General features: G+C 35.4%; 1 protein-coding gene and 1 long non-coding RNA gene across 2 annotated transcripts in view; both read left to right on the top strand.

Moving 5' to 3' along the window:
• Positions 1–198: 198 nt before the first annotated feature.
• The window catches only part of LOC120209271 (probable 2-oxoglutarate-dependent dioxygenase AOP1), a gene marked incomplete at its 5' end in the record, with an annotated part of 68,220 nt that continues 42,682 nt past the window's right edge, over positions 199–25,736 (top strand). The window contains 3 exon segments of the mRNA XM_039208315.1: positions 199–442; positions 445–598; positions 684–1,008. Coding sequence (XP_039064246.1) covers positions 199–442; positions 445–598; positions 684–1,008 — 723 coding nt within the window.
• On the top strand, positions 14,787–15,119 carry LOC120209264. Its single transcript, XR_005524385.1, has 3 exons — positions 14,787–14,803; positions 14,884–14,985; positions 15,083–15,119. It is a non-coding gene; the product is annotated as an uncharacterized LOC120209264 (long non-coding RNA).

Genomic DNA, 25,736 nt, shown 5'->3' with positions numbered 1-25,736 from the left:
ACGTATCTCATATCTGAATTTTATAAGGCCGTAACAAATTTTCTTTGACCAGAGCAATTTCTGTCATAAAATAATATGTAATCGTTTACAAAACCTGTGTTGGATTGAATTCCGTCGCTATAAATAGAAGAAAAACCCTACGTAAAGAGAACCAAGCCAATCCACAAGTTTATCAGTTCAAGAAAATATACTTGTTAGGGCATAAAAACAATTAACATGGGTGTTAATGCTGAGTTTCAGGTCCCAGTCATCGAGTTCCGAACCAGTTCATCGGATTTGGAACGAGGAACCAAAGGGTGGCATCATTTTTGCGAGAGGGTCCGAGAGGCTTGCGAGAACTACGGTTGTTTTCAGGTGGTGTACGAAGGGGTATCACGGAAAGTCCGAGACGATACGTTTTGTGCTGTTAAACAACTGGTCGATGAAGTCCCACTGGAGAGAAAACAAAGAATGTTAATCCAAAGCCTAACCATGGCTTCATCGGACCATGCAGTGACACATCTTTGTACGAAGGCTATGGAATCGACGAGGCCTCCAACTATGACAGTTTGGAAAGCTTTGCTCAACTTATGTGGCCTCATGGTCACCCCCATTTTTGGTACTCACCATTCCGATTCATGTGATTCCAAGTTTAAATTTTTACGAAAATTAACAAGTTATGATGCATGGTCTTTTTGTGGTAGTGAAACGATGCGCACCATAGTGAATCAGATGAAGGAGCTGAACAGCATGATCTGGTTGATGATAATAGATAGCTACGGATTAGGGAAGAAATGGGAGTCAGTGATGATTGACTACAAAATGCTGCTGCGTATGATGAAATACTAGGCCCCTCCACCGGGGTGGGAGTCGGGCCAAGGACTCCATTCTCATTCCGATAAACCAGTCAGCACTATCATTTGTGATGATCTCGTCTCCGGTCTCGAAATTGAGGTTGGCGACGGTCAATGGATCAAGTTGTCTTCATCGCCTTCTTCCTTTTTTTTTGTGGTCGGAGATCCTCTCTTGGTACGTATGATATGTGTAACTAATTAGTTTTGAATCAACGTGCACATCTAACTTGATTTAATTTGTTCAAGCTTAAACATCAAAATATTATACAGCTTAATTTTTAACACAGTGGTTTATAGATTTACCTCATAATATACAAACGTATATATATGGGTTGAAGTCAATGATTGTGATTTGCAAACGAATTGACTTATTTATTATTATCCATATGTTTTTAATTGTGTTTTCTTATCAAATCTAATAATTTAGCCTTAATAATATTTTTGGATAAGCATTCGATTGACTTACTTAATGGAACCTTTGTGTTTTTTTATTGAATGAAACCTCAATATTTTCTTCTTACCGTTGAATGGACCTTTAGTTTAGTCTTAGTTGACCAACAAAAGCCATGGGGAAGTCAATGAAACCTTTTAATTTTGACGGTTTGTTTGATAATTATACAACACCATAATAAAAAATACTTTTAACGTTTTATAAATTTATTGTATGCATATATAAACACGGACCAACAACAAATCACATAAGGGTTATTATGGAGATGTTTTCATGTGTTTTATTGTTTATATGAATTTATCTTATTAATCGTGTAAAAACTAACAAAATTGTAGGCATGGAGCAATGGGAGAATGAAAGCAGTGAACCATAGAGTGACAATGAGCGGAGACAAAGATCGATTTCTATAGCAACGTTTGCAATGCCAGTTGAGGTACGATAATAAGTACACCGAAAGAGCTTGTAGAGCAACATCCTCAACTTTTCAAGGACTTCAACTTCATGGAATTCTTTCTTTTTGCCTTTTCCGAGAAAGCAAGCTTCATCGAGTCCACAAAACAGATCCATGCCTTTGCTGCTCTCTCACCACCAGTTTCAGAATAAAACCATGCCCATATACATAGCTATTATGGATTTGACTTCATGTTACAAAATCATGAACCGAATCATCGTCTCAAAATCCATGGTTTCGTCTCATATTATTATATTTTCAATTTGTGAAGATAAGGAGTTTGACTGTTTTTCGCATCTTATTATGGTGTTTTTAGCCTATTAATATAAATAAAGACTCTTGTTTATGTATAATAATATTAATCTATCGTGCTAAATGATTTTAATGCAATCTATGTAAATAATCATTAATTGAATTTCCTTTTGTCTATTGTATAATGATTTTAATACAATCTATGTAATTATCTATGTAAATAATCAATAATTGAATTTCCTTTTGTATTATTTAGATCAGACAATCCCATTTTTTTATTACCTTCTTTTCATATTAACGATACGAATGCTATGTGCATTATACATGAATGGTTTCAAAATTCTAAACACAAATACATGACAAGAATCTGCTCATAATTTTTCTTTAAATCTTTTTTAATATTTTAAAAATAAATAAACATAACACTTATCATAATTTTTTTAGTAGTAGGGTAATTATAAGGTAAAACCTACTCATAATTTTTCTTAACTATTAACAACACCCATACTCCAAACATAACTACTCATACTTAGCAGTGAAAACCTGAATATAATGACATTTGAGGGAGGTGCACTGACCAAATAAAAAATGGATATAGCCAATAATCTTTTTCGCAAGGCATCTGGGTGATGTGCTTAATCTTATTTAATATAATTAAAGTTGACTGTGATTTGTGATACGTATGATTCTTAATATAAAAGTAAGAGTTTAAAGATTCAAATTTGATCGAATTACAAAATAAAAAAAATATTTTTTACAAGTAATGAGTGTACTTATTCGTTTTATGATTGGAATAATCTTCTTCAGGTAGAAGTAATATTCTGATAAAATATTAGATAAATTAAGTGTTTTGTATCTAAATGATCTATTTTAGCATGTTTTAGTACCTAAATTTTTAATTTTAAAAATCATATCTAACGTTTAATTTTTATTTCATTTTAGTACCCATTGTTAAAAATTTAGCGCGTTTAATACCTAAATTATTAGTTTTGGTTCGTTTTAGTATATAAACTTTCAATTTTTTCAAAACTCAACATTAAGTTTTTAACCAGGTACTAAAATGAAACAAAAACTAAATTTATGTGTGATTTTGTCTTTAAAAAAAATAAAAGTTTAAATACTAACACGGACCGAAACTAATAGTGTAGGTACAAAACACAATACTTTACCCTAAAATATTTTCATAATGATAGCATTGAATTAAATTAGGCTTAAATGTATCTTCGGCCCTAAAGTTTTAAAAAAACCAATGTGGCCCCTATCGTTTTTTAATTAATGTGACCCTCCAACTCGAAAAAAGAACTCAATGCGACATTTTGACCAACTATTCCTATGTTTCAAACACGTCATTTTCCGTTAAAAATATAACTAAAATTATAAATAGTCAGTAGGTCACGTCCAACTCAGATGACCTTCACTTTTTTCAATCTACATAGTTGGTCCCTTTTATATCATTTTTATAAACGTGTGGTCACTCGTTTAAAAAAAATTAATACACAGTCACTTTTGTTTCATTTTAATTAAGATGTGGTCACTGGAACGTTAACTTACATTAGTTTGATTACGTAGCATGTTAGTAAAAGGGTTTAATTTTTACTTTAACCCTTGAACTTTAGATAAAATACTAATTATGGACCATTTTATAAATTCAAAATAATTTAGGCAAAGTTCTAATTTACCCTTTTTAAAATGTTTTCTTCCCCAACCGGCCAACCCCATCTTCTTGCGTCGCACACCTCCCTCTTCTCTATAGCCGTGACCCTCGCAGACCTAAGCCCACGCTGCCGACCACCGTTCATCAGTTTCATGCAATTTCAAATTGTTCTGATTATAACTTAATATAATTCATCTACACTTTTTTTCCAATTATTTGATTTCCTTTCTTTCCTACTTCAATCGCTAACTACTAGGGGTGTGCAAAAAAATCCGATCAGACTGATCTGATCCGTTGATCCGATCCGAAAATTCAGATATTCGATCCGTTTTTCAATTTTCGGATAGTTCAGATCGGGTATCCAAATTTTTTTTCAGATTTTCGGATCGGATACGGATCGATGAAAAATCAGTTTCGGATTATCCGAAAATCCGAAGAAAACAAATTGGGCTATATTAATATGTTTCAATCCCAGAGCTGTTTGGGCTATGCATTCTTTCAAACCCAAACCCAGAGAAGTACGGGTAATGTATTAGTGCCAAATAATCAAGTTTCTTTCTTTCTTTCCTTTTTTCTTTCTCTTTCTCTAATCAAGTTTCTTATTCGATTTCTTCCGACTCTTTCAAGTTGGAAATTTTGGCTAGAAATTCTTCGCCTCTTCTCTCGGTCGCCGCCTCTAAAGGTAAATTTTTCACTTTTGTTGTTGTTGTTGTTGTTGAACTAACTTTTTATTCATTTGAAATCATTTATTTATTTTTATTCTCTCTTTCATCTATTTGACTCTTCTCTAAATAGGGTTTATAAAATTGTTACGAACTTTTGTTTCCCGTTGTTGTATGGATTGTTTCGTCGTTTATTGTTATTCAAGTTAATTAGTGATTGATCTCGGATTTTTCAATCTGATCTGTATTGCGATGTAGGTTAAACATTTAGGTTTCCTTGTTAGCTTCTGAGTTCTGATGGTTTTGTGTTGGATTGCCTTTATGGAAGATGTAGGTTAACCAAAGTTGATCTTTGTCTTAGAAAAATGAGAGTTGCTTTAGTTTCAGAACTTGCACCAGAACCATTTTTCTCTTTTGGGTTATAGTTTTACTTGTTATTTAATTCCAGTGGATTTCTTATATAAATAATTTAAGTAAATTGACTAGAAACATATTAGCTTTAAGAAAAATATTTCACAAAGAATTACAATTTTCTTCTTACTAGGCAATTCCGGTTTAAGAAATTTTTAGCAATATGGTTCAAGAGGTCGCTTGTACTGTTTTTAAGATATTGAACCTCTGGTACACTTCTGAAATGGTACTTTGGTGATAGTTACTCTTATCTATGTGCTCTTGAGGACCAGGTCACTGAGTTCTTTGAATAACTTATCTCTCATCGCTAATGTAACAAATTAATGTAGATTTGAGATGGGACATTCTAGAGTTTAAATGGAAGGTAAAGTTATGTTTTCTGAAGTTATTTATGGATTAAAGGATTTATATGGTAAGAATTTACTGAAGCTTGAAGTGGTTGGAATATGTACATTAATGGATGGAAAGATGGCTGCGGGATGGGAAGAGAAATATACAGCAGTCTAGCCCTAGTAATTTTCTTCATGAAATATACATTAATGTTATTGTTTAGTGTATTTGTATATAATTTCCCAATATATGGAGATAGTTTAATTGTTTGTGTTCCACCTTGCTTATTTCACATTTCTGTTTGTGTTCCACCTATTGTTTTTCTGCTTTTACTATGTTTTTTAGAAGACTCGTTATATGTATTTTAATTTATGTTGATTTTTTTGAATTTTTTGCAAAAAAAAAAAAAAATCAGATTCGGATTCGGATATTCGGATATCCGATCCGAAAATTTTACTACAGTAAAAGTGTTATGCAGCGGCGTTTTTAGCGGCGCCATAAAATTTAAGGATGTAGCGGCGTTTACAATCGAAATGCCAGAAAATGAAACTTTAGCGGCGTTTTTTCAACAAATGCTGCAATAGGGTGGTAAGTTAGCGGCGTTTATAGCTCAAATGCCAGAATATAGTTGTTTATAGTGGCGTTTTCTAAAAAAACACCGCAATAGAGTAGTAATTTAGCGGCGTTTGTATATAAACGCCGCAATAGAGTTGTTTATAGTGGCGTTTATGCTAAAAACGCCGCAAAAGAGTAATAATTTAGCGGCGATTTTCCTACAAACGCCGCAATATGTTTGTCTATAGTGGCGCTTTTATAAAAACGCCACAAAAACATGTACTACAGTGGCATTTTTATAAAACGCCGCCAAAGGGTCAATATATGCTCCACCCTTTTCTTCTACCCGATCCCTAAAATCATTTCTACGCTTCTTCTCTAAAATGGATTTCTATGGTACTACAACAACCCTCACCTATTTCCAGGGGACGTCGTCTTCTGTCTATCCCGGCGACTAAATCAGCCCTCTCACCGACGAACAGTTATCTCACGATTGCACGGTTTGATCCCTTTTCTCACTACTGAATTTTTTCATTTATTCTTTGTTAGTATTTTGAAAATGGGGAAAACCCAGAAAGCTAACATAATGGAGAAAAATAATAGCTTTCGAATAGGCAAAATAATAACTCTCGAATATCTATACATATTGTTTTACTGGTTTACTGCTTGGGAGCAGTGTTTTTATGCTTTCGTGGAGAAAAATAATAGCTTTCGAATAGGCAAAATAATAGTTTTTCAAAACGTGAACAAATGGTTGTGATACAAAGAGCAGGTGTTGCATTCAGTAAGAGAAATTCTCGTCGGAATGTCCACGTGGCATCTTTGCTCTGACGATGGATCAAATTATCGTTAGGAGGCTATCAGTTCGAACTTGCCATCGAAACTCGATGATGACCCAAAAGACCCTCCTATTGCAAAATACCCTTCCATGGCCGATCTCCTAATTAAAGGTAATAATTAATCGCTGAAAGTTTATGCCGCTATATTTTTATTTTGTACTCTAAAATTTCATAGATCGCACGAATGTAAGATGTTCAAAGCTTATTGAGAACGATGATGATAGAAGAGTGGATAAATACCCGATGCTTAGAACCGAAATTGGTAACTATGTGTCGTTGAAAGAATCTTCAATTGCAAAAGCATTATCTATCCTAAATGAAGACGACGTTGCCTCTACTGATACTCCAAGTAAAAGTTTCAATCTTCTATTTAATTTTTTTAATGTTTAATTCAGTTCCAAAGCCGCCTCCAATCAAGTTTCATACTGTAGGTGTAAGTTCGTTATCTGTTTCTAGTGAAGCAGTGCAACGCGCAAGGAGTCTTCTTGATAAACGCCGCTAAAAATTTATAAATTTAGCGGGGAGCTTTGGTAAAAACCACAAATGGGTCAGACTTTAGTGGAATTTTAAAAGAAACGCCGCAAATGGGTCGTACATTAGTGGCATTTTTCTGTAAACGCCGCAATTGATTTTAACAAACGTGGCGTTTTTTTAATTAAAAACGCCGCAATTAGTTACACATCAGCGGCATTTGTAATGTTAAACACCGCAAAGCTAGTTTTAAAACTCTTGAAGTCCTAGCCATTCTTCCTTATTGATTTGTCTACGATTTTCTGATTACAATTTACCCAGAAAACACCAGTAGCCATCTCCTTCACTGCGCCATGCCTTCTTCGTCTCCGGCGTCGTGCCTTCTTCTCTCCAGTCGTTTGCCCTCTCAGCGGCGTGTTGATTCCTTAATTTTTTTTCGGCCTTTTCTCTTAGCCTCGGTTTACCTAGCTAAAATCAAAGCTTTACTCTCAAGGCTTGTCCTTGAACCCTCCAGAAGACACGTAGCTGAAAGAGACGATGAAACAGAAGTAAACACGCTCTTCACGGATAGACTACAGTTATCTCATTTTCCTCGATTTTCCTTCCATTTTCTCGCTCCTTCAACCCCATGTCTTGCATTACCTCAGTGCATTTCTTTTCTTATTCTTAATTTTTTTTTGACAAGATTGCTCCTTGAGTGGCTGGGTTATAACTTGTATTCTGCAAAGGATTTCAACTGAGAAGAAATTGGGAAACCATCAGTCTTTAACTGGGTTATAACTCAATCAATTTGATTAATCAGTTTTCACCTTTTATCGTTGAATCCTTGTTTTACATGTCAGTGTCATTTGTGTGTCTAATCTTTGTGCTAAACTTATTTGTGTACTTTGTACGATGATTGTTGTATGCCACTGCTTGTATTGTTAATATGTAATTATGATAATATAATAACACTATATGTCTGATTGAGTTGTATGAATGATGAGTATATTTGCTTAAATTGTATGTATGAATGAAATGCATGTTTAATCCATACCATTTGTAACTGTTTATGGTTGACCACATATCTGTTCCAATTGCACAATTGATAAGATTATTCGTTCAATCTGTATTACCTCATATCCTTATGTATAGCACATAGATAACTTGATTAAATTGGTATAATTTGGAACATGTGTGTATGACATTTTGTATTCCGCACTAGGATTGGTTTAAACTGAGGAAGTTACTATTTTAGTTTGTTTCCTCTGTTTCATACATTGTTCCTCAAAATTTTGTCAAACACTGATATGTATATGGAAGTCCAAATTAAAAAAAACAGTTTGTTTGCCTCAAGAGTAACATGTGCATCGAAACAGGAAGTCAATAATAATGTTGCTTATGAACCCATGGGGTCGCGTATAGAGAATGGGTTAAAATCAAAGCAAATTTTAGTGGTGAAGAACACAAAGAGGATGCCAAAATGTTAACTTCCTTAAATTGATTCCTTGGTTAAATTAAATTGTCATATGGTTTAGGGGTAAAATAAACTTAATAAACCAGTTAAATTCCTTGTTTAAATTGAATAATCATATGACTTTTGCTGTGCTGCTCCATTAGGAGCTTGAATTTGAAAAGAGGGAATTGTTTATTCTCTCATGTATTTATTGTTTTAATTATGTTTTTGTGTGTATGCTACTGAAATATTAACTTGGTAGGGAATTGGATTATCTTCAAGTTATGTACTCTCATTTTGTCATTTTGATGGTTAGAAATATTATGGCTTTTGCTTGTAAGATACATTTGTTTAATTTATTTAAGAATCTTATAATATTTGTTTAGTAATCATGTTTATCATGTACGATTATTGCATGTTTATAATTGAAGAGGAGGTGTGAAACAAATGAAGAGTCAGAAGAAATGTCAAGTTAACTCTTAATCAAGGATCCATCTTTGGTTCTGTTAACGACATGGTTAGTGACACAAGATGAGGGTCTTCTAAAATTTGCATGAACTCTGCTATGTTGGAACCATCTTTTCTTTCCTTAACGATCCCTAAATGGTTCTATTTTTGTTTCAAAGACATGTCTACTATGTTGTACACAATAAATGGCTCTTAATTCAGTTCACTCCACTTGTGAAGACTTGTATTCGTGCTCACCTCTTTGGTTTAGGTTCTTTAAATCATTTAATATATTAGCCCCCTTTTCCCTTATGATGATATATAATCGTGGTTTATTTTCTACAGTATACTTGCTTTGCCTACATGGTTGTCAGAATTTGCAAAAAAAATTAGATAAATCACTGTTGTTGTTGGATTTTGATCGAGTTGCACAGGTATTAGTGACATGCATGCATATATTATTCTGATTCAGATTAATATATTAAGTGGTTTTGATTCGAATTCTCAAGTTCATGATAGATAAATACAAAGTGGCATGCAATGTTTAATTCTGGCCTTTACGTTAGAATTAAGCTTAAATGTAACTATTTATGCCCTCTCAGGAAAGCCTCTGTAAGGTTAGTTGTGGATCACCAAACATTTCTGGTTCTGGTTCTGGTTCATCGAAATAGCATTATGATAAACATTTTCTTGGTTTGTCCATGATACTCATTAAGTAAAGTATTTTTACATTGCTTTAAGATTGTCAAGTCAAGTGTATTAAATTATTCTTGGTGTCGCATAGTTGACTAAGACTTAAGTGGATTGTCCTTGGAATTCTAACTTCTAATAATCATAATTAATCATTGAGATATAGTATGCATTTCACTGAGAAATTGTTGACTACGACTTAAGTCGGTTGTCCTTTTGTGTTATTCTTTTTCTTTATTTCTTCAACCCTTCACTAATGGGTTAATTGGGTTTATATTTCGTTCTAAGTTCTTAATGCCTCTCTCGGTAACAATGAAACATGAGTCTGTTTAGATGTAAATGCTACATTTCGATGAAACATGTGTAAGTATTTAGTTCTATAGTATGCAGTTGTATATAATTCTCGTTATAATTTTTATAAATTAACTGAGATACATTTGCTCCCATACAATTTTATCAATTTAAAAGTTGTATAATTTAGGAGTGATTAGTTTTATACTATGTAAATATTATTATGCTCTAAAATATGATAATTTAATGCTTCTGTTTAGGTTCTAATTTTATCTATATTATTAGCAATTAACATTTGAAATTGAAACTCCAGAAATACGAAATGGATAAGAGTTGGATGGATTTCTCAAGGGTAAGCGTCGAATATCGAAATGGAGTCGAAAACTTTCTAAATTTAGCTTTTCTGAATGCAAGCCAAGAAACTATGATTCTTTGCCCTTGTAAGAATTGTGTGAACATTAATTGGCACATTCGTGAAGTTGTGTACGAGCATCTAGTTATTTTTGGATTTGTTCGGGGGTTTAGAAAATGGATCTTTCATGGAGAGATTGTATCAGATAGATCTGTTTCCATGAGTTACTCGACTTATCATGCTCCTTCTCCCCATCCAACTTTTAAAGAAGATGACATGGAAGGGATATTATGAGATGCATTTAATATGCACAATCATCAGTCGTATGATACAGAAAATTATTGTCAGGATGATGTTAATGATTTCATTGAGATTGGAAGAAGTGGATGTGATGAAGAGCCAAATGGAGAAGCGGCAAAGTTTTACAAGTTGCTGAATGAAATGAATGAACAACTTTATGAGGGATCAAAGTTTTCAAAGCTTTCTTTCTGCATTCGTCTTTTCTACTTAAAATGCCTGGGAGGGTGGACTGGTAACTCCTTTACGCAATTGTTGGAGTTACTAGGAGAAATGTTTCCTTTTGCAAAAATCCCTCAATCATGCAAAGATATGAAGAAAATGATCAAAGATTTGGGTCTTGGATATGACAAAATTCATAGTTGTCCGAATGATTGTATGTTATATTGGGGTGATCGAAAAACTCAGGAGTCTTGTCACGTATGCGGAAAATCTCGATGGATGACTAGAGAGGCAGAAAATGTTACTGAGGATGAAGCTCAAGCACGATCAAGAAAGAAACTGATCAAGATTCTGCGATATTTTCCTCTCATACCTAGGCTACAAAGATTGTTTATGTTTCCAAGATTGCTGAGTCTATGAGGTGGCATAATGATGGCAGAACTGATGATGGATTATTACGGCATCCTGCAGATTCTTTAGCTTGGAAGTCATTTGACAACAAGTATCCAAGTTTTGTGAGAGATCCTCGAAATGTCAGGCTCGGTCTTGCAACTGATGGGTTTAATCCATTCAAACTCATGAGTACTTCGTATAGTACTTGGCTTGTTGTACTTGTTCCATACAATTTACCTCCCTGGATTTGCATGAAACAATCATCTTTCATCTTATCCCTGATATTGATATTTACATGCAGCCACTAATTGTAGAGTTGAAAAAGTTATGGGAAGGGGTCGAAACGTACGATGTGTTGATGAAAGAGAACTTTAATTTACGCGCTACTTTATTATGGACAATTAATGATTTTCCTGCGTATGCAAATTTATCTGGTTGGAGTACCAAAGGTCGTTATGCTTTTTCCTCGTTGTGCTGCACAAACATGTTTGAAGTGGTTGGTTAATGGAAAAAAGTTCTCTTATATGAGACATCGTCGGTGGTTAACTGATAATCATAGATTTAGATGTCAAAAGAATATGTTTGATGGTGATGAAGAGTTTCGAAATGCTCCTGACCAAACAACCGGCTCTGAAATATTCAGAATGTTGAAAAATATCAATTTTACTTATGGAAAGATGAATCAACCAACTAGTACACGATCAAAGAAAAAGGTAAAACAGATCAATGAAGAGGTTGAAGTTGACGAACAAACTGATGATGAGTCTGATGAAGAGGATGAACCAAATGGGGTAGAATTGTGGAAAAAGAGGAGAATATTCTTTGAGTTGCCTTATTGGAAAAAGCAAATTTTGAGACATAATCTTGATGTAATGCATATTGAGAAGAATGTTTGTGAGAATATTATTGGGACCATTCTTAATGATGCCAGAAAATTTAAAGATAATCTGAAGAGTCGACTTGACTTAGTGGACATGGGAATTCGGCATGATATTCATCCGCAATTATGTCCGAATGGAAGAAATTTCTTGCCGCATTCTATTTTTTCTCTTTCGAAGAAAGAAAAAGAAGTGTTTTGCACGGTGTTGAAGGATATAAAGGTCCCAGATGGGTATGCATCAAACATTTCTCGATGTGTTAGTGTTAAAGATCGAAGACTTTATGGTTTAAAGTCTCATGATTATCACATATTAATGAAAGATTTACCACCAGTAGCTGTTCGCGGTTGCATGTCGAGTAAGGTGACGTCTTGTATCATTAAACTTTCTAATATAATGAAAGCCATATGTGGGAAAGTTCTAATAGTTGAAGAACTTGATAAACTACAAGATCGAGTTGCCTTGACTTTATGTAACTTGGAGAAGATATTTCTGCCTTCATTCTTCACAATTATGGTGCATTTGTTAATTTATCTTCCTCACAAAGCAAGAGTTGGTGGTCTCATTTTCTATCGATGGATGTACCCTATAGAGAGGTGTTAATTGAATTACACGTTTCAAATTACTACTGATTATACATTTGAATAAAATGTATTTACGTAGTATGTTGTTTTCTGTATAGGTTCTTAGGCAAGTTGAAGTCTTATTGTCGTAATAAGCGTTATCCGGAAGGATCAATTTCTGAAGGGTATTTGGCAGAGGAATGTATGACATTTTGCTCTAGATATTTGGAAGATGTTGAAACAAGATGGAATAGACCAAATCAAAATGATGTGTTAGGTACTGATGACTTAACTAAACATTATTTGTTTGGAAGTTATGGTCAACCATTAGGGAAAGTTGAAATTACACATTTAGATGACACGTCTTGGGTACAAGCACACCGATATGTTCTTTTCCATCACGATTCAATAGACCACTTTCGCACGTAAGTCTTTCGGACCCAATCCTAATGAAATCTCTTTATCTTTTATATTTATCAATTTTTAACGACATAATATTCTTTATAGTGAGTTTAAAGAAGTATTGAGATCTCGAGCACGCTCCCGAAGATTAAATCAGCGAGAGCTACATAAGTTATTCACAGAAACTTTTCATGAATGGTTAGGCCAGACGGTAAGCAACTAAATCTTATGGAACACTTATAAATAATATATGTCTTGCTTTTTATATCGACATCAATGCAAATTAATTCACCATTCATGTGTAATAGGTTTGGAGTGGGAGAGAAGTTAGTGAAGAAGTTAAATGGCTTTCTCAAGGTCCGAATAGAATAGTTAAAAGATATAATGCCTTCCTCATTAATGGGTTCAGGTTCCACACGAAATCTCGTGAAAGATTAAGGAGGACACAAAATTGTGGAGTCGTAGTTACTTCGTCAACTACAAGTTATGCTACTGTAAGGGACAATAATCCGCAGGATGGAGAGGTCGATTATTATGGAAATCTTATGGACATTATTGAGTTAGATTATTATGGAAAACAAAAGGTTGTGTTGTTTCGGTGTGACTGGGTTGATGTAAACAGATGTATAAAAAGAGATAAATTTGGGTTTTCAATGGTGAATTTCTCTCGATTAATTCACACGGGTCAACGTTTGATGGATGAACCATATGTATTTTCCTCTCAAGTGAAACAAGTATTTTATTGTCACGATCCAATGGATGACGGTTGGTATGTTGTGCTTCGAAATACTCCCAGAGACTTGATAGACATCGGGGATGAAAGTAGAGATGACATTGAAACAAGATCAGAATGTTTACCTCTACTACCACAAAACTTAGATGAAACTATCAGTAATACAACACAATTTCAATGGGTTCAGGAGGACGTTGATGAAGATATTTATGACAACTGACATTACATAAGACTGTTGTACGATTTTATATCTTCATTTATTTATTTATAATGTTATAACCCTTAACATGTTGTCTTTCAATGTATTCATTAATTAAATCATTTTTTATTACTCATGTTTGTTTATTACAAATATAATGTCGAGGAGAAAAATAACTGATTTGTGGGTTGTTCGAGCTTCTGAAGACCATGAAGAAAGAAATAACGAGGAAACGAATGCACCTGAGTCTTCCGAAGTTCCTGAAACTGTTGAAGAATTAGAAATTCAAGGTAATCTTCGAAACTTTATTTACTACTTTGTTCATTTTCAAAACTGACATTTAATAATTTCTTATATAGTTGAAAATGCTGGAACGCGCAAGACTCGAGGACATACAACTTTGAAGGAATTATACCAACTTCCTCTTGGGAATCGTGTCAAAGTTTCAAGAAACGATGCCGGTCAACCTATTGGCCCAGAATCACGTCTTCTAGCAGGTTACTTAGGCATAGTTGGACGTAATGCGAATCTGTTACCGATCAATTATAAGTCATGGCGCGAAATGCCTAATAGTAACAAAAATCAAGCGTTGGATTTTGCTAAGGTAATAATGTCATTATAATAGATACTCTATAGAGATTCAATACTAATTTATACTTACGGTGCACACTTATTTGCTGTATAGGAGAAATTTGTTTTAGAGGTCTCTGACGATTATGTGAAGCAAGCGTTAGGGAAGAGATGGAGGGACCACAAGAGCTTCTTAAAGAAGAAATATTTCAAGAATGATCTCAGCCTTGAAGAGAAGTTGCAAATAGTCCCACCAGGAATGCTCAGGTACCAATGGGAAGATGCAGTCAGATTTTGGAGTTCTCAAAAAGGACAGGTATGATGTATTTTTCATAAATACTTGTAACGAAATTTAAATCATTATTATAAGTGGTTGTTTGACATTGTAGGACCGAGAGCATGTTGGTGTTGCTAGCAGGCAACAAAAAAAGTTTACGCACACAGCTGGATCGAAGAGCTTTGCTTGTATAGCTCATGAGGAGGTATTATAGATTATTGAAATAGTTTTTTTGTATTCCATATACATACTAACTCATAGTAATTACATTATGGTACATTGTAGGAAAATACATCCGGTTCTAAAGTTGGTCGAATCCAACTCTTCGACATGACACATACGAAGAATGATGACACTCCTATGACTACTGACGCTACAGAAATTATGGTACGTTTATTGGGTAGATGTTTTAAATTTACCTGACTTTAATTATATTTGTACCATGACATTTTTTATTTTAATTAATTATTCACTTTATTATTAGGAAAAATTGAGGGAGAAAAGGGCATAGTATCATGCTACTGCTTCGAGTCAAGGTATTGTTAATGATGATGACATTGAAAACCAAGCTATTAATGACGTTTTGGGTCCTGAAAGATATGGTCGGGTGCGCTGTCAAGGATCATTCATTACTCCCACCAAATATTTTGGATCCAGTTCATCACAGTACATGTCATCACAGTCTCGATCTTCCCAATTAGAAGTTGGTCGTTTAAAAGAAAAGTTGGCTGAGATGGATCAACAAATGACTAACTTGAAAGCGGAAAATGAAGCAAGGGAAGCAGAGAGAGCAGCAGCAGAAGCAGCTAGAGCAGCAACGGAAACAGAGAGAGAAGCAGTGGCAGCACAGAGAGAGGCAGCGGCAGCACAGAGAGAAGCAGCGACAGCACAGAGAGAAATAATATATCGGCAGAGATGTGAAGAATTTGAAAAACGACTCAATGATATGATGCTGATGATACAAAAAACGCAACCTCAGAATCCACCATCGTAGCCTCATTTATGTTATGAGCATTATGTTAATGTTACTAAACCGTGTTTAACTTAACTTATATTACGTTAATGAAAACTTTTATTTATTATTTTGGATTTGATGTTGCTTGTTATGGATATAGAGTTTGATGTTATTGCTGTTTTGTTTTTTGGATAATGGAACAGGTTGAAAAAATAGATTTGGGGTATTAAGCATAATTTTTAGAACTGTTAAATTCTGTGTTATCTAGCGGCGTTTGTAACAAAAAAACACCGCAATATACCATACATTTAGCGGCGTTTGTGATAAAAACGCCGCGAAATCTCAAGACATATTGCGGCGTTTGCGACGAAAACGCCGCCAAATATCAACATCTTCTGCGGCGTTTGTGGGAAAAACGCCGGTAAAAATCAACACCTATTGCGGCGTTTGTCTGCCAAATGCCGCTAAATATCAACACCTATTGCGGCGTTTTTCTGCCAAACGCCGCTAAATATCTATACCTTTTGCGGCGTTTGCAACAAACGCCACTATATGTTGTCACCTATTGCGGCGTTTTTTGTTGAAAAGCGTCGCGAACTTTAGTGGCGTTATTTTCAGCGGCGCTTTTAGTGGCATTTTTCTTTACGCATCAGGTATTTTTAGCGGCGCTTAAAAATGCCGCAACAAGCCACTTTTGCTGTAGTTCGGATATCCAATTTTTTCGGATCGGATACGGATCATTACTTTAGGTATCCGAAATTTTTGGATATCCGATAATGCACACCCCTACTAACTACCATTATTTTCCTCATCTGTTTGCAATTATAGGGTTTCGATCTCTACAAAATACGACATATTTTCTTTATTGATCGATAATAGAAACATCTAGTGTTGTTGTAAAATGGCTAGTGCTGCCGACAAGGAAGTCGATACAGTGCTCAGCGACGTGGAGTTCGATGAGTCGGTACCGATCGTTATGAAAGATCCATCTCAAGGGGATGTATCGGTCGAGAAATTCCATGAAATTCTCGCGGAGCTTGACCGTGAAAAACAAGCACGATAAGCGGCGGAGAATTCGAAATCAGAACTTCAAGTTTTATTTAATCGGTTAAAAGCCTTGGCTCACGAGTTGATTAAGAAGCGAGATTAGTGTGGGAGACAACGAGATGAAGCTCTCCGCGAGAAAGAAGAAGCTTTGAAATCAAACGAGAGCTTAACTACGCAATTAGCTGAAGTTAATAAGATTAAAGATGATGTTACAAAACAGAGAGAAGATTTGGCAAAGCAATTGGGGGAAGCGTCTAAGGGAAAAGATGGATTGAGATCAGAGATCGAGACCTTTTCACATATGCTTGTCTCAGGTATCGAAAAAATATCTGGAAAAGTTAATAGTTTCAGAAACTTCTCTGCTGCAGGATGGCCACGATCGCAAAAGAACACTGGTTTTCCCTCTGTTGCTTATGAAGTAATCAAAAGAACAAATTATCTATGGAAGTAAAGTTGAAGATCTGGACACAGACTGGGATGAAATATACAAGATGGTGAGATTTTTTTCTGTTGCCATTGATTTGTTACATATGCTTCAAGGCCTTGTCTTTCCTGTTGAGAATCTATATAGTGCCATTTGACATGCTGGTTAAGAGTAGTGACCACTGATGAATGGTGGCCGGCGGTGTGGGTTTAAGTTCCACGACGGTCACTGCTGTAGAGAAGAGGGAGGTGTGCGACGCAAGAAAATAGGGTTGGCCAGTTGGGAAAGAAAACATTAAAAAAAGGTTAATTAGAATTTTGTCCCTAAACTATTTTGAATTTATAAAATTATCCCTAATTAATATTTTATCTAAAGTTCAAGGGTTAAAGTAAAAATTAATCCCTCTTACTAACATGCCACATCATCAAACTAACGGAAGTTAACGTTCCAATAGCCACATCTTAATTAAAATGAAACAAAAGTGACCGTACATTAACCTTTTTGAAAGAAGTGACCATACGTTTATAAAAATGAAACAAAAGTGACCAACTTTGCAATCTACCCTTTTTTAACGAAAAACGATGAGTTTGAAATATATGAATAATTAGTTGATCATTTTGTAACTTTTAATAGTCAATGGACTCAACAAAGTTGTACCATATTATCCGGAACTATTTTAACCTTTAATAATCGAAGGACTTAACAAAACAAATGTATCACCCTAAACCTGATTGGGGCTAAAATGCCACATTGGGCTACCGAGGTAACCCCTGAATATCAAAATATGTTTGTTTCCTTTAAAACATACAAAATGGTATCATACAACATATAAAATAGTTATTAAAACGTTTTACAAACTAAAGCTCCATGACACATAATTTAAAATCAAAATAATACATCATGATGTTTTTTAACTGAAGTACATAAGTAAGGTTTTATGAATACACATGCCCACTAAAGCTATAGTATAGTACTCTAAAGGAGATGCTGGAAGTCCTGCTGTGACGGTGCTCCACAAATTGCTCCAAGTACTAACCTGCCAACGGAAAATTTCCAAAGCCTGAGCTTACAAGGCCGAACGATATAATCGCTAATCTAGAACTGTATTATGAGTGCCATAAACATAAGCGTGCTAATGGTATGGTACTAAGCAGTGGACAGATGCATGATCTAGATTAAGTGCTACATACTTAAAGCTTGGCTATCATATGTCAAAAGCAGGGTCTCATTTTTCCCTATATTCTCTACTAAGGGCATAGCCATGAGTACGTCTATAAAAAGTCTCTAACCATAATGACTGTATCTGCTGCGTATTATATAAATGTGAGACTAACTCTACAATGTATCACATAAACATATACACATAGTTGAGGCATGCATAATTGTGTTGTTGAATGGCTGAATCTTGGAGCACACGCACCCCTCTATCCTATCTATGCTACTATGTAACACATATAAACTGAGGTAGACATCATGGTACGGATAAGGGGCTACATCTTGGAGCTCACACACCCCTCTAGTCTACCTATAGTACTATGCGACACACGAGTTGAAGTAAGAATCATGGTGCGCCTGAGGAGCTACATCTTGGAACTTAAGTACCCCTCTAACTTACCTAGGAACCCGTGTGTAAATTAGGGTGAGATCCAAAACGACATCAGAAACGTACACCCCGCCAACTTACTCTGTTGAGTCTTGGGGCATCTACGCCCAGTTGATAATAGAACTACCGTAACAATTGACTGGTATATACTTGGACATACTGATATACCAAATAATTGTCATATTGCTAAAGTAACTCGGGTGTCCTTAGTGTTTCCAAAGTATCACACAAAGGCTAGTTTTATGCTACTTATCTCTTTAGTTATTTAAGCTATTTTTGTTCTCGTTTACTATTGTTTCTAACTTTTATCTCGCTCGTTCCCTTATCTAGAATACATGAAGGTTTATTGGTCTATTTATTTATTAGGTTGTTCTATTCTGGTTATTCAATACTTAAGGTTATTTTAATCATTCTCTACCTTTGGCGAAGTTTCTACGCATTCTCAGGGTTTTACGATGATTTATGTGTTTGATGTTCACTGACTATACTATTAGCTAGCGTGATACCTGACTCGGGTTCAACTCTGAGTAGTGACACTCTAGTTTCTCCTGTTACGCTTCCCTTTAAGTCACCCTTGTATTAGAGAGATAATTGTACACCCGCAATTCACTGACATTCCTATAGTTCACAACTTCGCTGGCTCATAACCTAACGAAAACATCCTACTGTTTGCCAGTACATCCTCGGCAATGATCCCTCGTTCTTAGATACTCATGACATGCTCAACTGAAGAACTTGAACGCATTAAACCTACTATGTTTATTTTCGTTGTAACCCAATCATACTAATATTTTAGGTATATTTAGGCATTTAGGTCCCTCACGGACTCATTCTTACTATTACGGATCATTCTTAGCTCATAAGGGCCTTATCCAAGTCAAAACTAACCATCCAAAGTGAGTAGTATTGATACTTTACTTGTAGTATCCATACCCTAGGTCAAGTATCAATACTCTTATGAGTATCAGTACCAAAAATGCATTCTGTTTTTGAAAATTAGGCATGGTCCCGAGACCATCCTTATGAGTCTCGGGACCGAAGGGGAAATATCGATACTCTCATAGCAGTGTTGATACTCCCAGGATGAAATCCCTAGATTTCCCCCCAATTCAACCTGTATCGATATTGTTTATCCCATTATTAATACTTAACTCCGAAATTAGTTATTTAGGCTCGATAATTCTCTCAAAAATCATCCTAAAGGTTATTATTTGGTTCCTAATCATGTGCTAAAGCTTTAGGGAGTTAATTAGGGTCTTAAAGTAGCATAAAACGTATTTTTATCTTTTAAAACGTAATTTGATCTTAATATAAAAATAAACATTAAAATGCTTAATTTCTCAAATCTTAGAAATACTTCATACTCATGAAAATCTTAACACTCAAAAGGATTAGAAATACAATAGCTTGGTTTTAGAAACTCGAAATGAAGCCCCTTGCTTAGCCAAACTCCTTTCCTTAATGATTTTGATAAAAGCGCCCATTTTTCTTTTTAACTATAAAAACCCAAGGCTTTATTCATTAAAACGATATTGCTAGAGGGATTATGAATGAAAAAGAAACATGAAAAATACTTAGTCTCTTACCTTGGCTTGGCCCTTGAAGAGGAATAGGTGAAGAAGAATGGAAAAACCGAGGAGGAGAAGAAAACTAACAATATACATAAAGGCTCCATCTTTAGAAATTAGAGAAATAATGTTTTGGTCCTTTCTCATTTTTCTATTAATTAAAAAAACTCTTTTTTAGCTAATTGGGCTCCGAACTAAGCCCACATAAACCTAAATCGGCCGAAAGGCTTAAAATATGAATTTCACATGGTCCACTTACCTATAAGGTAAACCCAAAACTACTAACCCAGACTTTGGGATGTTACAACTCTCCCCTCCTTAAAATAAATTTCATCCTCAAAATTTACTCAATCCAAACAACAACACGTCCTTGGGTTATCCACTTGAAAACCATGAAGCACCTAAACTCACATCAACTTGATCTTGAGAGGAGAAGTTCATGAAACATACCTTGTAACTTATCAACCCTTAAACTGATATATGACTCTTTTTTCTCAAAGGGTGCTATCTGTGTCGCTCCTTAAGCTATAACCTTCGAGGACACTAAATCATTGAGTCTTACTCTGGCTATTTTAACATCGAATACTTAGAATATTTTGTTAAGAGAACGCTACTCCACAACTCATCTACTATCACTAAATCCTTCTATGGCTAACCTTAATGGATTAAGTTAACTCATTCCATACCCCAAAACCTCTTTTACATGTTAAACATAGATAACTCTGAGATCTTACGGTACTTGCCAAACTGTTTTAATACCGACTACTGAAGATATGATGACAATTATTGACTAACGTCGATCTCTATGCTTCTGCTGTGCAATTCTGATTCAAAAATCATTTGGGTTACAAGACTGTTTATCATTTTCCTTACACTTACCTAGGCACAATTTACTGACTGGTTCTTCCAAGGTACTCACAATTGGAAATTGACACTTATTTAGCAAAACTAGTGATATTTGGCTCTCCTAGGGAACACACACTTAAGGATTCTGAGACTCTATATCTTACTCTTACTATAGCTAACCACCATTGAGTTGTCCGATGATGACTAATACTAGTCAACTGACACAACGTACTTTATCTCCCTTAGCATGAAGTACTAAAACCTATGCTACTACGCAACGCTGCATGCTGTGTGTGTTGCATATGACTCACACTCATATACCAACAAGAAGACACCACTGATGGGGCTTGACTCACTTAGCTAAATCACTTACTGCTCTTGCACAAATACACACTAACAAAACTGGAGGGTTTTTGACACCTTGAGAATCACACCTCTAAACTCGCAACTCGATATCTTACATATATTATCCTTAGTGCTTAGGGTGAAATTCTGGAACTACTATATAGAAACATACACTTTTTAACTTACTCCTCGCAAGTTCTTGGGGCATATGTGCCCAGTTAGTAACTTAATTGTCTTGATACTAACTAAGATACATCCTTATACTTAAGCCTATTTGAACTCTTAACGCTCTCGTGAAGATCCCTAACTCCAACCCTAAACTTGGGATTACTAATTCTCTACGGGTCGATCACTTGAACCCTTTACTGATAACGCAAAAAGTCCTTATGGTCTCATATCTAACTTGACAACCCATACATATGACCTTTCCCAATGAACACGTAAGGGTCGAAGACTCTGCGGCTTACGATTCTCTTAGAGTTGACCTTTAACTCAACGAATGACAATCACCTATTTCCTTTAGGTCACCTACTAAATCTGACTTGAGTCCTCAAAGAATATCTAAGATCAGTCTGGTCTATTATAGTAAGGTCCACCAACTAAACACTTGGATTCTCACTCCCGGGTTCTCTACACAAACATTTTTCCTTCCTAGCTCACTTAACACCACCTACTAAAGCATGCTTTTACACCTATTAAAGCCACATTAACAACTGAAATAGCTAAAAACATACCTGACGTCTCAACTGTGATATCAACATCAACATCCAAACTACATCAATCTCACACCAGATGCGCTAAGGATTCACACCTCTAGAACTTCCTAGAAAGCTTGTAGCACATTCCTCGATGATTTTTGCAACAATACTCACACTCTGGGTACCTAAAAATTCTTCCAGATATTTGAATGCTCACAGTATAAGGAGAAACTCATGGTCTCATATGAGACCCTACATCTGACCTTTGACCCAACTGGAGTGACAAAACCGACATCAGGCTTCTCGGCTCGTGCAGAACTCTGGTCCTTTATACGGTTGGCTGTGATGGGTCTACTGATACACCAGTCCTCAAACTTGGTGTGATTAACTCACTCAAAAAACAATTTCTCATACTTAGCATTCTCTCTTTGGTCTTAGCTTACCACACTAACTTTAAAAATGTTCTAGGTGGATATGATGCCAACTACTCAAGGATCTCTTTACAAAGTCACTCAAGAAACCTCTTGCACCTCAAAGACTCAGTCACAACTAACTCTAGAGCGTAGTAAATCAATCGAAGAAATTCTATCGCATATATGTAGATTGAACTCACCCTGAACTAGCTGAGAGAAATAAAATCTCAAATCCTCTATATGCGCCTTACAAATATTCTCACTCTGAATTCGCCTAGGGACTGATTTCATACAAGCACCTCTGGCTGTAAGGCCATCCTTACAATCGTTTACTGATTGATAGCATCACCCTTGATAAAAAAAATGATGCACTCTAACTTACCCTCTGAGGTAAGGCGAAAGTGGTTGAAAGACCAATGGTCTCTCTCAACCACTGATCGGCTGAAAAGTGATCATCATCGCTTAAATTGAAGGAATCGACTTTCTAATACTTCCTTAATCTCTATACTAGATATTTTGTTGGCACTAATGCACCCAGGGTGGTTAACTGAACAGTTTTGCTCTAAGAATAACGTTAACTACCTTTGAGAATGGAAATTAAACCTCTGAAAAAGGTTACCTTTACGATGATGTTCCTGATGGGACACAAAAATCGTTGTCTTGATATAAATCATTTACTAATTTTACTAGGGTGGGAGGCTCGTCTCTCCATATGATTCTTTGAATTTCGTTCGAATCCATCTATACTCGCAAATTATATAAAGTAGATTAAGGAAGGAAGCATCATCATGATTCCAGACTTATACAAGTACTTTCAGTACCTATGGGCATGTATTCACTAACACCTTACTAATACTGACCACTGGTTCCTAGAATCGACTCATCCTGATGCTCTGATACCACTAAATATAATACCCTAAACTCGATTGGGGCTAAAGTTCCACATTGGGTTACAGAAGCATTCCCTGAATATCAAAATATATTTGTTTCCTTTAAAACATACAAAATGATATCATATAACATATAAAACAATTATTAAAATATTTTACAAACTGGAGCTCTATGACACAATTTAAAATCAAAATAATACACCATGATGTTTTAACTCATATACATAAATATGGTTCTATGAATACACATGCCCACTAAAGTTATAGTACAATACTTTGAAGAAGATACTGGAAGTCCTGTTACGATGATGCTCCACAAACTGCTCCAACTACTAACATACCAAAAGAAAACATTTGATGGTTGAGCTTACAAAGCCCAATAGTATAATCGTTAATCTAGAGTAGTATTGAGAGTGCCATAAACATAATCATGCTAAAGATATGGTACTAAGCAATATGCAAATGCATAATCTAGATTAAGTGCTACCTACTTAAGGCTTAGCTATCATATGTCTGAAGTATGAGTTTCATTATTCCCTATATTCTCTACTAAGTGCTTAGCTATGAGTACACCTCTAAAACCATAATGAATGTATCCGACATGCATTGTCTAAATGTTAGACTGACTCTACTATGCATCATATAAATATATACACATAGTTGAGGTAAACATCATGGTGCGGCTGGGGGACTACATCTCGGAGCCCACGCACCTCTCTATCCGACCTACACTACTATGCAACACATATAAATTGAGGTAGACATCATGGTACGGCATAGGGGCTACATCTTGGAGCTCATGCACCGTTATAGTATACTTATAGTATTATACGACACACGAGTTGAGGTAAGCATCATGGTGCGACTGAGGGGCTACATCTCAGAGCTCACACACTCCTTTAGCCTACCTAAGAACCCATTTATAAATTGGGGTGAGATCTTAAACTATATCATATACGTACACCCCCGCTAACTTACTCCGTCGAGTCTTGGGGCATCAACACCCAACTGGAAAAAGAAGTACCGTAGCACTGACTGATATATACCTTGACATGTTGACATACAAGACAATCGTCCTACTGCTAAAGTAATTTGAGTGTCCTGACTGTTTCCTAAGTATCATATAAAGGATTGTTTTATACTACTTATCTCTTTAGTTATTTAAGTTATTTATATTCTCGTTTACTATTCTTTATAATTGTTATCTCACTTGTTACCTTATCTAGAACGTTACGCGAAGGCTTATTAGCTACTCTATTCTGGTTATTCGATACTTTATGGCGTTTTAATCATTCTCTACCTCTGACAAAGTTTATATGCCTTCTTAGGTTTTTTACGACGATTTCTGTGTTTGATGTTTATTGACTGTACTATTAGCTAGCCCAATACCTGACTTGGGTTCAACTTTGAGTAGCGACACTCTAGTCGCTCCTACTACACTTCCCTTTAATTAACCCTTGTATTAAAGAGATGATTATACACCCATAATTCGCTGACATTCCTGTAGTTCACGACTTCCCTGGCTTATAACCTGACGAAAACATCATAATATTTGCCAGTACATCCTCGATAATGATCTCTTGTTCTTAGCTGCTCATTACATGCTCAACTAAAAAATCTGAATGTGTTACGCCTACTATGGTTATTTCAGTTGTAACCCAATCATACGTGTGTTTTAGTTATATTTAGGCATTTAGGTCCCTCAAGGATTTATTCATACTATTACAGATCATTTTTAGCTCTTACGGGCCTTATCCGAGTCAAAACTGACCATCCAAAATGAGTAGTATCGATACTTCACTTGCAATATCGATACCATAAGGTTAAGTATGATACTCATAAGAGTATCAGTACCAAAAATGCATTATATTTTCGAAAATCAGGCCCGGTCTCAAGACCAACCTTATGGTTTCGAAAACGAATGGGTAGTATCGAAGTATCGATACTCTCATAATAGTATCGATACTTCCAGCTTGAAATACCTAGATTTCCCCCAACTCAACCTGTATTGATACTGTTTATCCCAGTATCGATACTCAACCCCAAAAATGGTCATTTAGGCTCAGGAATTCACCGTAAAACATCCCAAATGTTATAATTTGGTTCCTAATCACGTGCTAAAGCTTTAGGGAGTTAATTAGGGTCTTAAAGCAGCATAAAAAAGTCTTTTTAACTTCTAAAATGTAATTTGATCTTAATATAAAAATAAACCTTAAAATGCTTAATTTCTCAAATCTTAGCAATACTTCATACTTATGAAAATCTTAACACTCCAAAGGATTAGAATACACTAGCATGGTTTTAGAAACCTTAAATGAAGCCCCTTGCTTAGCCAATCTCCTTTCCTTG

The sequence above is a fragment of the Hibiscus syriacus genome, unplaced genomic scaffold (assembly GCF_006381635.1).
Source record: "Hibiscus syriacus cultivar Baekdansim isolate YM2019G1 unplaced genomic scaffold, ASM638163v2 tig00018568_pilon, whole genome shotgun sequence".
Classification (NCBI taxonomy): domain Eukaryota; kingdom Viridiplantae; phylum Streptophyta; class Magnoliopsida; order Malvales; family Malvaceae; genus Hibiscus; species Hibiscus syriacus.
This window is presented reverse-complemented; position numbering and strand designations above follow the sequence as displayed.